Source organism: Schistocerca gregaria, chromosome 3 (genome assembly GCF_023897955.1).
Source record: "Schistocerca gregaria isolate iqSchGreg1 chromosome 3, iqSchGreg1.2, whole genome shotgun sequence".
Taxonomy (NCBI): domain Eukaryota; kingdom Metazoa; phylum Arthropoda; class Insecta; order Orthoptera; family Acrididae; genus Schistocerca; species Schistocerca gregaria.
The window spans coordinates 272,617,924-272,633,832 of NC_064922.1; the positions used below are offsets into that span (position 1 = coordinate 272,617,924).

The 15,909-nt window shown below is 38.2% G+C and overlaps 1 protein-coding gene across 1 annotated transcript in view; it reads right to left on the bottom strand.

Annotated features, from left to right (window-relative positions):
- LOC126354665 (opsin, ultraviolet-sensitive) overlaps positions 1-15,222 on the bottom strand; it is a 66,131-nt gene extending 50,909 nt beyond the window's left edge. Inside the window, exon 1 of the mRNA XM_050004449.1 lies at positions 14,949-15,222. Coding sequence (XP_049860406.1) covers positions 14,949-15,004 — 56 coding nt within the window. The 5' untranslated portion in view covers positions 15,005-15,222. The remainder of the gene's footprint in view (positions 1-14,948) is intronic.
- Positions 15,223-15,909: the final 687 nt, after the last annotated feature.

The following is a 15,909-nucleotide window of genomic DNA, read 5'->3' on the forward strand; positions in this document are numbered from 1 at the left end:
TTTACCCTCCACGCTGCCCTCCAACACTAAATTGATGATTCCTTGATGCCTCACAATATGCCCTACCAACCGATCCCTTCTTGTAGTCAAGTTGTGCCACAAACTTCTCTTCTCCCCAATCCTATTCAACACTTCCTCATTAGTTATGTCATCTACCCATCTAATCTTCAGCATTCTTCTGTAGCACCACATTTCAAAAGCTTCAATTCTCTTCTTGTCCAAAGTATTTATTGTCCATGTTTCACTTACATACATGGCTACACTCCATACAAATACTTTCAGAAAAGTCTCCCTGACACTTAAATCTATACTCGATGTTAACAAATTTTTCTTCTTCAGAAACGCTTTCCTTGCCGTTGCCAGTCTACATTTTATATTCGCTCTACTTCGACCATCATCAGTTATTTTGCTCCCCAAATAGCAAAACTCCTTTACTACTTTAAGTGTCTCATTTCCTAATCTAATACCCTCAACATCACCCGACTTAATTCAACTACATTCCATTATCCTCGTTTTGCTTTTGTTGATGTTCATCTTATATCCTCCTTTCAAGACCCTATCCATTCCATTCAACTGCTCTTCCAAGTCCTTTACTGTCTCTGACAGAATTACAATGTCATCGGCAAACCTCAAAGTTTTTATTTCTTTTTGATGGATTTTAATACCTACTCTGAATTTTTCTTTTGTTTCCTTTACTGCTTGCTCAATATACAGATTGAATAACATCAGGGAGAGACTACAACCCTGTCTCACTCCCTTCCCAACCACTGCTTCCCTTTCATGTCCCTCGACTCTTATAACTGCCATCTGGTTTCTGTACAAATTGTAAATAGCCTTTCGCTGTCTGTATTTTCCCCATGCCATCTTCAGAATTTGAAAGAGTGTATTCCAGCCAACACTGTCAAAAGCTTTCTCTAAGTCTACAAATGCTACAAACATAGGTTTGCCTTTCCTTAATCTATTTTCTAAGATAAGTCATAGGGTCACTATTGCCTCACGTGTTCCAACATTTCTACGGAATCCGAACTGATCTTCCTCGAGGTCGGCTTCTATCAGTTTTCTCATTCGTCTGTAAAGAATTCATGTTAATATTTGCAGCCGTGGCTTATTAAACTGATAGTTCGGTAATTTTCACATCTGTCAACACCTGCTTTCTTTGGGATTGGAATTATTGTATTCTTCTTTAAGTCTGTGGGTATTTCGCCTGTCTCATACATCTTCCTCACTAGATGGTAGAGTTTTGTTAGGCCTGGTTCACCAAAGGCTGTCAGTAGTTCTAATGGAATGTTGTTTTGACTTAGGTCTTTCAGTGCTCTCTCAAACTCTTCACGCAGTATCATATCTCCTATTTCATCTTCATGTACATTCTCTTCCATTAGCTGTCTTCAAATCATTGTTACTACTTACTGGAATATGGAATATTGTCTACTACCGGGGCCTTGTTTCGACTCAGATCTTTCAGTGCTCTGTCACGCAATATCATATCTCTCATTTTATCTTCATCTACATCCACTTTCATTTCCATAATATTGTCCTCAAGTACATCGCCCTTGTATAGGCCCTCTATATACTCCTACCACCTTCCTGCTTTCCCTTCTTTGCTTAGAACTGGGATTCCATCAAAGCTCTTGATATTCATGCAAGTGGTTCTCTTGTCTCCAAATGTCTCTTTAATTTTCATGTAGGCAGTATATACCTTACCCCTAGTGAGATGAGCCTCTACATTGTTACATTTGTCCTCTAGCCATCCCTGCTTAGCCATTTTGCACTTCCTGTCAATCTCATTTTTGAGACGTTTGTATTCCTGTTGGCCTGCTTCATTTACTCCATATTTATATTTTCTCCTTTCATCAATCAAATTCAATATTTCTTCTGTTACCCAAGGGTTTCTATTAGCCCTCGTCTTTTTACCTACTTGATCCTCTGCTGCCTTCACTATTTCATCCCTCAAAGCTACCCATTCTTCTTCTACTGTCTTTCTTTCCCCCATTCCTGTCAATTGCTCCCTTATGCTCTCCCTGAAGCTCTGTACACTCTCTGGTTCTTTTAGTTTATCCAGGTCCCATCTCCTTAAATTTCCACCTTTTTGCAGTTTCTTCAGTTTTAATCTACAGTTCATAACCAATAGATTGTGGTCAGAGTCCACATCTGCCCCTGGAAATGTCTTACAATTTAGAACCTGGTTCCTAAATCTCTGTCTTACCATTATATAATCTATCTGATAGCTTTTAGTGTCTCCAGGGTTCTTCCATGTATACAACCTTCTTTCATGATTCTTAAACCAAGTGTTAGCTATGATTAAGTTGTGCTCTGTGCAAAATTCTACCAGGCGGCTTCCTCTTTCATTTCTTAGCCCCAATCCATATTCACCTATTATGTTTCCTTCTCTCCATTTTCCTACTGACGAATTCCAGTCTCCCATGACTATTAAATTTTCATCTCCCTTCACTACTTGAATAATTTCTTTTATCTCATCATACATTTCATCAATTTCTTCATCATCTGCAGAGCTAGTTGGCATATAAACTTGTACTACTGTAGTAGGCATGGGCTTTGTGTCTATCTTGACCACAATAATGCGTTCACTATGCTGTTTGTAGTAGCTTACACTCCTATTTTCCTATTCATTATTAAACCTACTCCTGCATTACTCCTATTTGGTGACATGCGAAAAGTATTTCTGTGGATTGCCACCTACCGTTGGCCGCACTGTGAAGCGGCTCACCCTTTCCTCTGGGCTGAAGCAGCTGGCACACAGCAGTGTCGGCTGCGGCCGGCTGGGCCAGACACCATTGGTCTCGGAGGCTGGCTTGGTGGGCTGGTCTGCACTACTCTAAGGGGAATTCACGTTCGCTGATGCAAGTTAGCTTAGGTGTAAAGTGGGCTTTAGAGAAGTGCAATGGCGAAAAGGGCCCAGCAGTTTACACTGTCTTTGTGTTCACATGTTATTTTTCAAACGAACTCGGGTACCGGCAGTTGCTTAACTTGCGATCACTATGGTTCAAATGGCTCTGAGCACTATGGGACTGAACATCTTTGGTCATCAGTCCCCTAGAGCTCAGAACTACTTAAACCTAACTAACCTAAGGACCTCCCTGGCAGATTAAAACTGTGTGCCCGACCGAGACTCGAACTCGGAACCTTTGCCTTTTGCGGGTAAGTGCTCTACCACTAGAGCACTTGCCCACGAAAGGCAAAGGTCCTGAGTTCGAGTCTCGGTCGGGCACACAGTTTTAATCTTCCAGGAAGTTTCATATCAGCGCACACCCCGCTGCAGAGTGAAAATCTCATTCTGGTAACCTAAGGACATCACACACATCATGGCCGAGGCAGGATTCGTACCTGCGACCGTAGCGGTCGCTCGGTTCCAGACTGAAGCGCCTAGAGCTGCTCGGCCACACCGGCCGGCCATTATGGCTCTTTATGTTCAAATGTTTGAGCGGAACGAAAACAAGACTTCCTCTAAATTACATGATTCGTTTTTGTTCGGATTTTCAAGGCCAAACGAAGAGTAGGAAATGGAAAAAAATGTTGCTTTAAAGTAACCAGTTCACTGTAATTAAGAAAAGATAATTAGTGATTTGAGAGAAAATGGAATATTTCATTAGTAGCTGCTGCTAACTCTGTAAATGAAATACCGTGAAGTTCAGCTCTTCAAGACCTAGCCGTTTCAGGATAAAAAATTGCATTGGTGTGTTATCTAACTGTCAAAATGGATTCCTTTTAATCAAACAGGGTGTCAAAAAGATCACGATTTCAGAAGAAAACACGAAAATGTAAAAATGGGAAAAGCAGTGTCAAACTTTTGGCCGGCCTGGATGACCGTGCGGTTCTAGGTGCTAAAGTCTGGTACCGCGCGACTGCTACGGTCACAAGTTCGAATCCTACCTCGGGCATGGATGTGTTTGATGTTCATAGGTTAGTTAGGTTTAAGTAGTTCAAAGTTCTAGGGGACTGATCTGATGATCTCAGAAGTTAAGTCCCATAGTGCTCAGAGCCATTTGAACCATCTGTCAAACTTTTGTGAAACGATTTGTCTAAAAGTAAGAAATAAAACAAATTAGATAGCCATTTGGCGTGCCTGTCGAAAGCTCGAAAGATTGAGTACTTAAAGTTCAGTGTTAAACTTAGAATTTTAAAGAGTAGTAAGCACTACTAGAAGATACTTGTCAGGTGTATTATATAGGCCACATGCTGTTTGCTGTTGAATGCGTTTGACGTGCTTATCTGTTATTTTCGCCCTAAGACGACTCAAAAAAAATTTCATAGAGATTCCTTCGAATATCAGGAAATGAAATGGGCGTTCTCAATCTACATTCTATTTTCTGTGGATAATTTCGAGCAGCATTCAAAAGGCGCGTCGAATGTTGCTGTAACATATTTTATGTCTTAGTTTTAGAAATCATTTCACTAAAAATTTGACTATTTTCTTTTGCAAATATTTTGTATTCCTTACGTTTTATGATAGACAGTTCTTAAAGCGAGAGGTCATTCTTACACCCAATATAGGGGCAAATAATGGTACCGTATTATGTTGAGTACTTTTTGTATAAAATGTTTAATATTGGAACTATTTTCTCCATCAACAATGAATCATCACTCTATTCTGACTGTTGTAGTCGATACGAAAAAGATGTTTGAATATATTTTTGTGTCAGTTTCGTATCTTCAGTTAACGAAGCTGTTAATTTTTCATTTAGAAATGAATTCTTTGCATAGCAGAGCGTCTTTAATTCTTTACATTTGCCTCCAGAAATGTTGTGGTGACGACTGTTGAAATCATTTCTTCCGTGTTTTTATGAAATACGATTTAGTAATTTATAGTTTCGAAACCAATTAACTGTTTCCAAAAACAAAGAGCGGGCAGATTTTCTACGACAGAATGGGATTTGATTGGGCATAATGCTTAACAGAATATGGAATATTCTGTAGCACTTACTAGTAAGTAAAGTACCATTAGGGTCTACTTTGATTTTATAACTTTCATAAGAATGGATCAATGGTGGAAAAGACTCATAAGATACCACAACTGGAGGAAATTCTACATGAATGACATTCCCTTATTATTTTTGTGAGAGGTTATCATCTTTACTGTCACTAAATATTCCAGCAAATAGATTTACTTACTTTACTTGACACAATCAGGCCCAGAAGACCATGCAACGACATACTTGAGGGTCTCCATTTGCTTCTGTTACTTGTATCATGTTCTCCAGCACAGTTGGCAGCAGCAAGCCTTGTTTTACCTCATCCATCCCTCTCTTCCTCAGTCTTCCCACTGATCTGCTGCCTGATTGGAGCCAGTCCATTGGGCCATATAATTTATCTCATTTTCACTATGGTCCTTATCGTTGGAGTCTTTTGGTTTTTGCCACTCCAACTATGTTAAGCTCTTTGTATCACTCATCTAGTTCTGAATTGTGTATTGTGGTGCCTTCTCCATTTCCCAGTAAAAGGGGTGCAAACTTGTCCACGCACTATACCTAAACTCTCTGATGATTTCCTTCTTGAAACTGGTATCAGCAACCATGGGTCTGTAAGTATATGGACACTTAGTGTGGTGCCACCAACAGCTTTTACATACGACCACAATTTCTTTGTGTTTTGTGAGAGATCTTTTGATGATATTCTGCTATGACAGTAAGACTACACACATTTATTTCCTGACAAGTAAATGTGTTGTATTCATATCTATAGCCCTATGCTTTATTTTACACCTATTATGCAGTGGTCTCTTTCATTACAAATTCCTCTACAGTGAGTGTATGCCATGGAAGGTCCTTCCCATCACAAGCTGTGGTCAGTTATTCATTTAAATTTTAGCTATAGTTCCTTACTGAGCTACAACACTGCTGCCTCGACACAGGAACTGAAAATGACAGCAGCAAAGCAAAAGTGCTGAAGTCTGCTTTCAACTGTATCTTTACAAGTCCATGAATATTGCCCCAATTTAATTCTCATGCCATCACATAGGTGAGTGAAACACACATTAGCGTCAGAGACTTAGAGAAAAAGCTGAAATTGTTAAAAGTGGACATAGGTTGAGAGAGACTGATGGAATACTTATAATCTACACTGAATTTGCAGTTCTTTTAATCATAATATACTGTAGATTCCAATAAAAAACCGTGCTGAGTGGTCAGAAAAAAGCAGAAATCATACCCATCTACAAAAATTGAATATCCTTGACATCCACTTGTTGTAGAATCTTAAATATATGCTGATATTTCAGATGTAATGGCTGTCTTGAACAGAATCCCCCCCCAGCCCACCCCCTGCCCCATGCCGACCAGCATGACTTCTGAAAATATTGGCCATGAGAAGCCCAACATGCACTTTTCTCATGTGACATATTGAAAGCCATGAATCAAGGGCAATGGAGTAGGTGCATTGTATCTTGACTTCCAAAAAGCATTTGATTTAGCATAAGAAATACTTCTTATTATCAAGAATCTGACTGTACGGGGTATCAAGTAAAATTTGTGACTGGATTGAGGATTTGTTGGAAGAGAGACTCAGCATGTTATCTTGAACCAACAAAATAGTAGTTACTTCAGGTATGCCCTAGACAAGTGTGTTAGGACCCTTCACTGTTCATGTTGTAATTTGATGAGCTTGCAAACCATATTAATAGTAACTCAGGCTTCTTGTAGATGATGCAGTTATCTTTAGTAAAGTGCCATCTAAAAAATGTTGGACAATTATTCAGTCAGATCTTGATAAGATTTCAACGTGATACAAATATTGGGAACATGCTTGAAATGTAAGATTGTGCACTTTGGACAGTGAAGAAAAAAATAATAAGAGAGAGAGGGAGAGAGAGAGAGAGAGAGATAATATTGTATGACAATAAAATCAATGAGTCACAGTTGCAACCAATCAACTTGCACAAAACCAAGGTACATCACAATTTGTGGGAATATTATGGATAGGAAGTGGAATAATCAAATAGCTCAGTCGTAAGTAAAGCAGGTGACAGAATTCAGTTTACTAGGGAAATACAATCAGTCTACAAAGCAGATTGCTTACAAAACACTCATGCAACCCATCCTAGAATATTGTTCAAGTGTGTGTGACCCATACCTCAGAGAACTAGCAGGGGATATTGAATCTACAAAAATGAATACAGCACATCCGGTCACAGATTTGTTTGACACAAGGGAGAACGCATCCAGATTCTGGAAGAACTGATCTGGCAAACACTAGACACAAATTATACCATGAAAGCCTACTTAGTAAGTTTCAGGAACTAACATTAAATGATTAATCTAGGAATGTACTACAACCACCTACATAGTAATCCAACAAGCATGGCAAAGTCAAGATGTAACTGAGTACAGCATGCAAAGAGGTGTATGTACAATCATTCTTCCCACTATCCATATGTAAATGGTGTGGGAATAAGCATTAATAACTGGTACAATGGGAAGTGCCAGCTACCATGTGCTTAACAAAACATGAATGTAAATGCAGATTTTATGGGGACATAGATGTACAAAATGCAATTTAAAGGACCAATAAATTCACAAATGTGTGGCAAATAATTTATTATGAAATTTGGAACAGGTTTACAATGAACAGACAAGGACTGCCATTTGGCATATGACACAAAATGCTGGCACTGACTTCAGGAAATGGTGCAGCATATGGAGTGTGTTCGATACTGTTGAGGATAGTAGCTTAGATCACTGTCAAAATTTGATATTTGGTATATAACAATGACTTCTAGATCATCTGCAAAGCAAAATGTGGCTACCATCATTCACACTAAACTGGGCTTTTTCAGTTAAGAGAACATTCATTCATTGATATGTAGTCTATTACATTTGTTAATATGACCTTTGCAAGCACTTCTTTGAGTGATAAACTGTGTCTATCATGTAAGTTATTTGTCCCATTGAATTGCCTTTGTGAAGTCTCCTGCACACAGTGCTGGTGATAGCACCACAATTAGGTGTACCATAACTAGGATTAGGTTGTGGCTCTATTGATTTGAATGCACAAAATCAAAAATATTGATCATTTGCGTGTATCATACGTGGAACATGGTTGTTCTTGGCTGATGTTTCTGTATCCTAACAAGCAGTTACAAACAGTAACCCCTGTTTAGGAATAATAAACAAGAGTGCATTTAACTTCTTGCTAGCATCCATCTTAGTTTGACCTGCCTCTAATGTGACAATAATCATCCATTGTGGTTTTGTCATTGATGCATTGGTCTTCAAGTCATTATATTTATCAATATCCATAATTTGTAGATCCCTAAAATGTTCATGGCAAAGGGCATTTGATATAGTTAGCCATCTCAATGCTAGCCTCCATAGCCAAATGATCAATGTGTCCGACTGGGTGCACTCAGCCTCATGATACCAATTTAGTAGCTACTTGAATGAAAAGTAGAGGATCCAAGGTCTGAAAAGTTGAAAAAAAGTGCTGACCTCATGCTCATCCATACCACATCCACATGATGTGAGATGACAGAATGACACAGCAGCCAGTCATCATGTGGTACTCAAGGCGTGATTAGCTTTTTTAATCATCTCAATCCTTCTCCCTCAATCCTTGAGTAATAAGTGTTGCCCTAACCAAAAGCATGCAGATATCTACCATATACTAACAATGCAAATAACTTGCATCACCCCTAGTTGGCATTTATTACTTTTGTGCTGCACCAATGTGATAACAAAATACCCAGATTTTATGTCAATTAATTTTTTGTTGTTACTGAGCGAGGTGGTGCAGTGGACTCGCATTCAGGAGGACGACAGTTCAATCCCACACCTGGCCACCCTGATTTAGTTTTTCCATGATTTCCTTAAATCGCTTCAGGCAAATTCCAGGATGGTTCCTTTGAAAGGGTACGACTGACTTCCTTCTCCATCCTTCCCTAATCCGATGAGACTGGTGACACAGCATCACAGAGAGCGTATTTTCACTTTGAGGAAACGAAAGTATTGTGGTAGACAAAAGTGTTACTTATGTGCTATAGTTAATATAATGTAAATGGACAGATAAAAGATCCACTCAGCAAGTGGCAGCAGGGAACACACACACAAAAGGATATAATGTTTACAAGCTTTCATGGCCAGTGGCTCCTTCTTCTGGCAGAAGCGTTGAAGGGGAAGGAAGAGGGGTGAAAGAAAAGGACTGGAGAGGTTTAAGGAAAGAGGTACATTCATACAAGTCACCCAGAACCCCAGGTTAGGGGAGACTTACCAGATGGGATGAGAAGGGACTCATTGTTGGGGACTGCACCATAGGAGATTTGAAAACTTGAAGGCTCTCAGGTTTTCAAATCTCATATGGTGCAGTCCCCAACAATCTGTCTTTCCTTCTCATCCCATCTGGTAAGTCTCCCCTGACCGGGGGTTCTGGGTGACTTTTCTGAACTGTACCCCTTTCCCTAAACCTCTCTAGTTCTTTTCCTACACCCCTCTTCCTTGCCCTCCAACTCTTCTGCCAGAAGAAGAGTCACTGGCTCTGAAAGATTGTAAATGTTAAATCCTTTTGTGTGTGTGTCCCCCTGCCACCACTTGGTGAGGAGATTTTTTTATCTATCCATTTACTACTTGCTATAGTGATTGAAAGCATGGATATTAGTGACCCAAGAAGTTTTCAGCCAAGACAGTGGCCTTTGAAGCTGAATCATTGGTCTAGTGTCTCTAAATGTAGCCATGCAATCTCCACTGCACACTGTAGACTACTGCTTAAACAATTCATATTTACTGTTAGAAGTCACTTCTCCACCTTTCCATCTTTACCTATTCTAAGAGGCTCACTCTCATCACAATAATTCTGCATTCATCTTCATTCTGTTACAATAGTTTCCACTGTGTTATATCAGTTTCAAGAACATAGGTGGATAATACCATTGTCCATTTGAAGGCCACCTTTTGAACTCTTTTTGTATCCAAGACTATGATCCATATAAGAGCATGTCTCTTTGAATTCTATACTGCATCTAATATTGACCTTTGAGATGACATGCTAACCTCACAGTTTGCCCCAAGTAACTGTGTTATTGGGTACTTCACATTCAGTTATCTTTGACTCCCAAAGATCTTTTATGACATCACTCATCCAGCACTTTCAAGGTCTATGAAATGCATTTGTTGCTTAGTACCTGGCTACCATCACAGCTCTGGCAGGAATGTGTTCATGTATATGAGCCCCATGTCCTGCCTGCCAGTGTGTTCTTGCTTCAATTTTTTGGACAATATTAGGCTGCTAGATAATTTCCAAAATTGTTTGTTTCTATCTTCTTCTCCAGCTGTCAGTGTCCTGTGCTGGACCAAATATTTTCTTTGTCATTTTGAGCTAAAGCATATTTTCTTGTCATTTGCAAATGCTGTACTCAAGGCCTAAGTTACATATAACTCCACAGTTACTATTAGCGAACTATATTATTATTTTATTCACAGCTGCTATTTTTCAGGAACTGTAGTATATAGTTCAGAATAAAATTCAGTCATCAATTGCACAGAGTTTATTTCACTTTACCGATTTCAACAAATTAATTTTTCATTGTAGAAACCTTGATGTTATTGTTTCTTTCTTGTACTTAAGTTAAGCCCTGGGTGCATTTATAATCCATTGTTCTACATACAGATTTATGATGAGTTCGTTTGAGCAGGTATCTCAAGTTCTTTACTGCAGCAAATCTCAAATCCCTAACTTGAAATGGATCAGTCTGAGTTTTTCTTATAAGATTATCATCTCTTGTTTCCTTGCAGCATTCGTTTGCATTTCGACATTGCCTGTTTGTTTTGTTATTTATTTATTTCACATTCTGGTGATCTAGGTAATGGTTTCAACATCATTTGCCAACAGATAGCATAGCGGCATGGCTACCGGAATGCCATCAGTGTGTACCCTTTAATAATAAATGCTCACAGTCAGAAGGCTCAATGTGGTGCAAATGTATGAAACAAGCAGGCCATGGAGACACACTCATGCTTCCAACAGCCCAACTGAGTGACTTTGAAAGAGGTAAAATCGTGGTCTTCTGAGTGACAGGAAATGGTTCTTTTGTAGAATTACAACACAGTTGGATGTGCTATGTCAGGTTGCAATGATGCTGGTATCAGTGATCACATGAACATTCTTACACCTGTAGATGAAGTTCTGGACGTTCACACATCCTAGATGCTCACCAGGATCCTGGTATTCTAAGGGCAGCAGTGGCAGATCATACAGCTGCCACAGCACCGATAAAAGAGCTTGTGAGCCCAGATGTGACAACACCAACTGTTGCAAACTGGTTATTAGCAATGGGACTATGGGCACACATACCTCTAGCCCATCTTCCACTCATGCCACAGCATCAATGTGCATGGCTCGACTGGTGCCACCAGAGAATCACTTGGAAGATCTGTCATGTGCCATGGTCTTCTGCAATGAAAGCAGATTCTGTCTGCATGCAAATGATGGTTGTTTGTGCGTACAACATAGAAATGGTGAGTGCTGAGTTGTAGAGTGCATTCATCCAAGATACACTGGCCCCACCTCACAGCTTACTGTCTGGGGTGTGGTAAGCTACAACTCTCATTCTCATTTCGTGTTTCTGGAGGAAAGACTGGTCAGTGCTCGATACTGCAGAATGTTGTTAGATCAGTTCTTTTGCCATTCTTGCAACAGGAAGGTGATGTGTTGTATCAACAGTATAATGCTCAATCAAACACTGTCTGTGAAACTTAACGTGCTCAACAAGACATGCAGCAATGTCCATCGCCAGCACAATCCCGGACTTTTTCCCAATTGAGCTCATGTGGGATACAATGGAACAAGAAATGACGTGGGTGACTCGTCAACAAACAACTCTTACAGAACTACATGAACAAGTCAAGCAGGCATGGCACAGTGTATCCCAGAACAGTATTAACCATCTGTACAATTGACTGGATTCCAGAGTCAGCACCTACACCGCTGCCCGTGGAGTCTACACCACTTACTAATATGGGTGTTTCAGCATGGGTTGATACCTGGTATCTCAGAACTGCTTGTGCTATTAATCTGTAAATGTAATCATTTCATGTACTCCATATCTGCTGTTACACACAAAATCTTGAATGAACTTGACACCGCTAAAAGTGTTGCTACTATTACAGAAAAATGAATATTACAGAAAAATGAATATATATTAATAAATATTATAGAAAATTAATCTTGTACAGAAAAATAAATATGTTTACAATAATAGACACCCTTACATCATAGGTCTGCCAATGGCACAGTGCCAGACCATAGAGCCGAAGCTTTCATGTTTAATTCCTGGTCATCCCTAGGATTTTTATCTGTCGTATATCACTTATTTCACCTATAGCAATGTTTGTTATTGTAAAAAATGCCTTGTTGCACCATGATTCAGAGTCCATGTTATACCATAGGTCCCTGTACAACTGGCAGTATAAGCTATTTCCAAAGGTAGAAGAAGGCAAGGGATATTAACACAGGCCCATGCTTAATTAAGCACAGTTGTGTTGATATCATCTTTTGGGTTAATGAGAGATTTGCTTTCTTACATTGCATATGAGTTTTATCATCCAAGTTGGCACCTTTCCCACTGATATTCATTCCTTAGGTGATTCACTTGAGCACTGTGTTTGACAGTGTTGATAAAGCAGTGTGCAGGAATGTAACTGAACAGATGATGTGGAATTTTTTTGTGTGTTAAATGTTAATGTTTTCTAGTCTTTTTACCTTTAAATTTACCTGCTTTTTTATTTTAAGATTTTTGATCACATTAGCACAGTGATATCAAAGATGACATTTACTCTGAGATTGGAGCTCCCTCTTGATGTTAACATCTTTTTCAATATTATATCATCTTTGACAACAATAGTTACTAAAAGTCTGATTATGGCCTTGTAATCCAAAAACTGGTTAACTTAATGAATTAGTACTGTAGAACATCCATAATAGCATCCTTTCCATGTATAATTATGATGTTCTTGTACCAAGAAGTGATGGAAAAATAAGTTAATGTCATCCCAGAAAATTGTTTAAGAGGGCAATATTTTTAGATAATACTGGTGAGGCTTTGATGTGTGGAAAAAACTGATATAAGTATGGCAACAAGGCACTAAAGATAAAATCTGTTTATACTTTTATAACACAATGTTTTGAAAGAGTCTTGAAGAACTGAGACTATGCACAAACTTTTTCAAGGTGCCTTTAGCTATTCAAATCAGGGCTATAACAGATTGTTCATAGTGGTGAGGTTTAAGAGAAAGATACACTGTTAAATATAGAACACATAAGGATTGTAGGCAGAAGAGAGAGACAACATCATGAAGGCATGATCTGCTGTGGTATCAGAGCTTCAATATTGTGTACCTTATTCCTGAAACTGTTTCAGTAACCTTCAGAGGACTTTCTCCCCAATCTAATAAGGCAGTAGCATGTAAATGTGAAAAGAAGCTGATGTTATGAAAATGAGTTAATACAAAGCACCACTGACTGATCAAATAAATGGCAACAACTGTCTGTTGATCTGACATCTCAGAAGAGGCTTGTGTTGGGTGGGTCACAGCCAAAGGTTTTACTTTTGTATGCTAAACATACTAATTATAAGAATAAAAAAAACATAGCTGTTCTTTATCTCAGATGTGATTGGTAATAATTATTTATCAGAAATTTTATTGCCTGAATTCTGGTCTTTTGTACTTAGCAGGAAGTACAACATTCTGAATGCATTCATTTATAGTTGAAAGCAATCCAGAATGTACTGCTTACACCACTCTTACTCTTACAAGAATGTTTAGGCTAGTCAATTTTTAATATTGTACTGTTTACAAGAAAATTGATTGCATGCTAATAATGAGCTCATTAGCCTTAACATGACATTAACTGATGCAATAATGTGTTGATTCATTTTAATGATGATGCCATCACATCACAATGCCAACTAATTTTCATATCAAATAATAGAAAAAAATGAAGGATTAATCAATGTGTTATAATTAAAGTGACAGTTTCCCAGTGAGAAGCAGAATCAGTTTGAGGAAAGCCAGAAAATGTAATGGATATAGACTACTAGAAAATGTAGTGGAGCCATTCATTGTGAAATCTCAAAATTATTGCATCATTCAACACAAAACTGACGTAAGTTGTGTCCCCCTAGTTGAAATCCTGGCTGCTTTTAGCTGCCTGGCAGCAGCTTCACAAGATCTTGCTCTGTCAACATACTCTGTACTATACATTCATCATTATTGGTCTGCACTGTGAGAACCACACAGGACTGATTTGAGTGTTGATGAACATGCTTGCAACCATTCACAAAATGAGGTACTAGCTGCCCAGGTACTTCACAGTCTGTTTTCTATAAAACATACACACGTATTTTCATCTGTTAATCATAGTTTAGATGTGTGTATGTGTGTGTTTTCTCTTTTAATTTAATGGTGTTCCTTCATCCTGAAAATTTAAAGAATGCAATGATAAATGAAGCTATCAGAATTAAGTATAAAAAATTGTTGAAAGGTGAGTACAATAAGTGCCTCCAACAAGTTTGTTGCTAAGATCAAGTTAGCAGGTTGTTTGTGGTAAACCCATTCACACCTTGTTAGGTAAATTAAGACAAGACAAAGGATTATGTCCATTGGAGAAAAATTCCAATTTAGGACCTTAAAAGACAATTTAGTTCACAGTTTTGGAACTACACATCTATACTATTTCTATAAGAACACTGACATTTTCATGTAATGTTCAAGTAAAAACTTATATCGCACATAACCATGATCATATTATTGGTCATCACTATTAAATATGCAAACTTTGTCCATGGATTACTAATTTTCTATGATTTCACATCTATATAAAATTTATAAACAAAAATGTAGCTCCAGGTTGTGTTTACTCTCTGAAAATAGCTAAATTTTCCCTAATATGGTTAAAAAATAGGTAGTTACTTTTAAAAGTGAAAAATCTTGATTTTTTTTTGTGTGTACCTTGCTTCGGGTCCCACCACGGTGGAGTTTGAATAATCACTGCTTTGGAGCTGCATCCTGGGCTACTACAGTTGACTGTAATCCAGGTCTCCTTTTATATGTGTGGTGACTTGGATGTATCCGATTAATAGGAGATTAGACCTCTGTAGGTAAACAGAGCCAAGATCAGCAGCTGTAGAGGACTATCCAATTACCCAGCTGGATAAGCAACTGGATCTATTACTGAAAGCCAGGCACTTATATAGGCCAGTGTACTCCTATCAGTGTAGTGGTTGAGGTAGAAGCAGATTACTGATACAGCAGAACATTAAGCCTGAAGCTTGTGAAGTGCTTGTGCCATGTCAGCTGTGAGAATAATCCTTTGGATGATAGAATTATACAATTCACAATAGCAGTGTTAAATCCTCTTCGCAATGTTAGAGCAATCTGACATCTTTGTTGTATTAATATATATGTACTGTAGAGTTTGCAAACATAAAATGCAAGAAAGGTATTCAGTGGACGAAAGTGATACACAAAATGTGAAAATATACAAAATAACATTTCTTCCTTAATTAGTATAATGTTCGGTAAAATCTGAGTAATTTGAAGTAGTAGTAGCATGTCACTTGCTGTTATTAACAGGATTATACTGGTTCTCCAAAATAAAAGTTTTTAGGATGTTGGAAATACAGCTAGAATTCAGAAGAGTAGCTCTAACATACTACACCACATTATAAGCACCACTAACATAGATAATTATTTTAGAGATATGAAAATAGACCATTATTAAAACTCTTATAAGAAAGACAACATTAAATATGTAAGTAACTGTTATCCAAATTGATTACTGAATTTTTTTCTCAAAGCATTTTAAAAAAATTGTCTACTCAAGAGCAGAAACAATTTAGTATGTGCACTATGAGTTCTAGAAAGGGTTGTCAACTGGGAAGTTAGTTAGTTAGTTTCATGTTCCATGGGT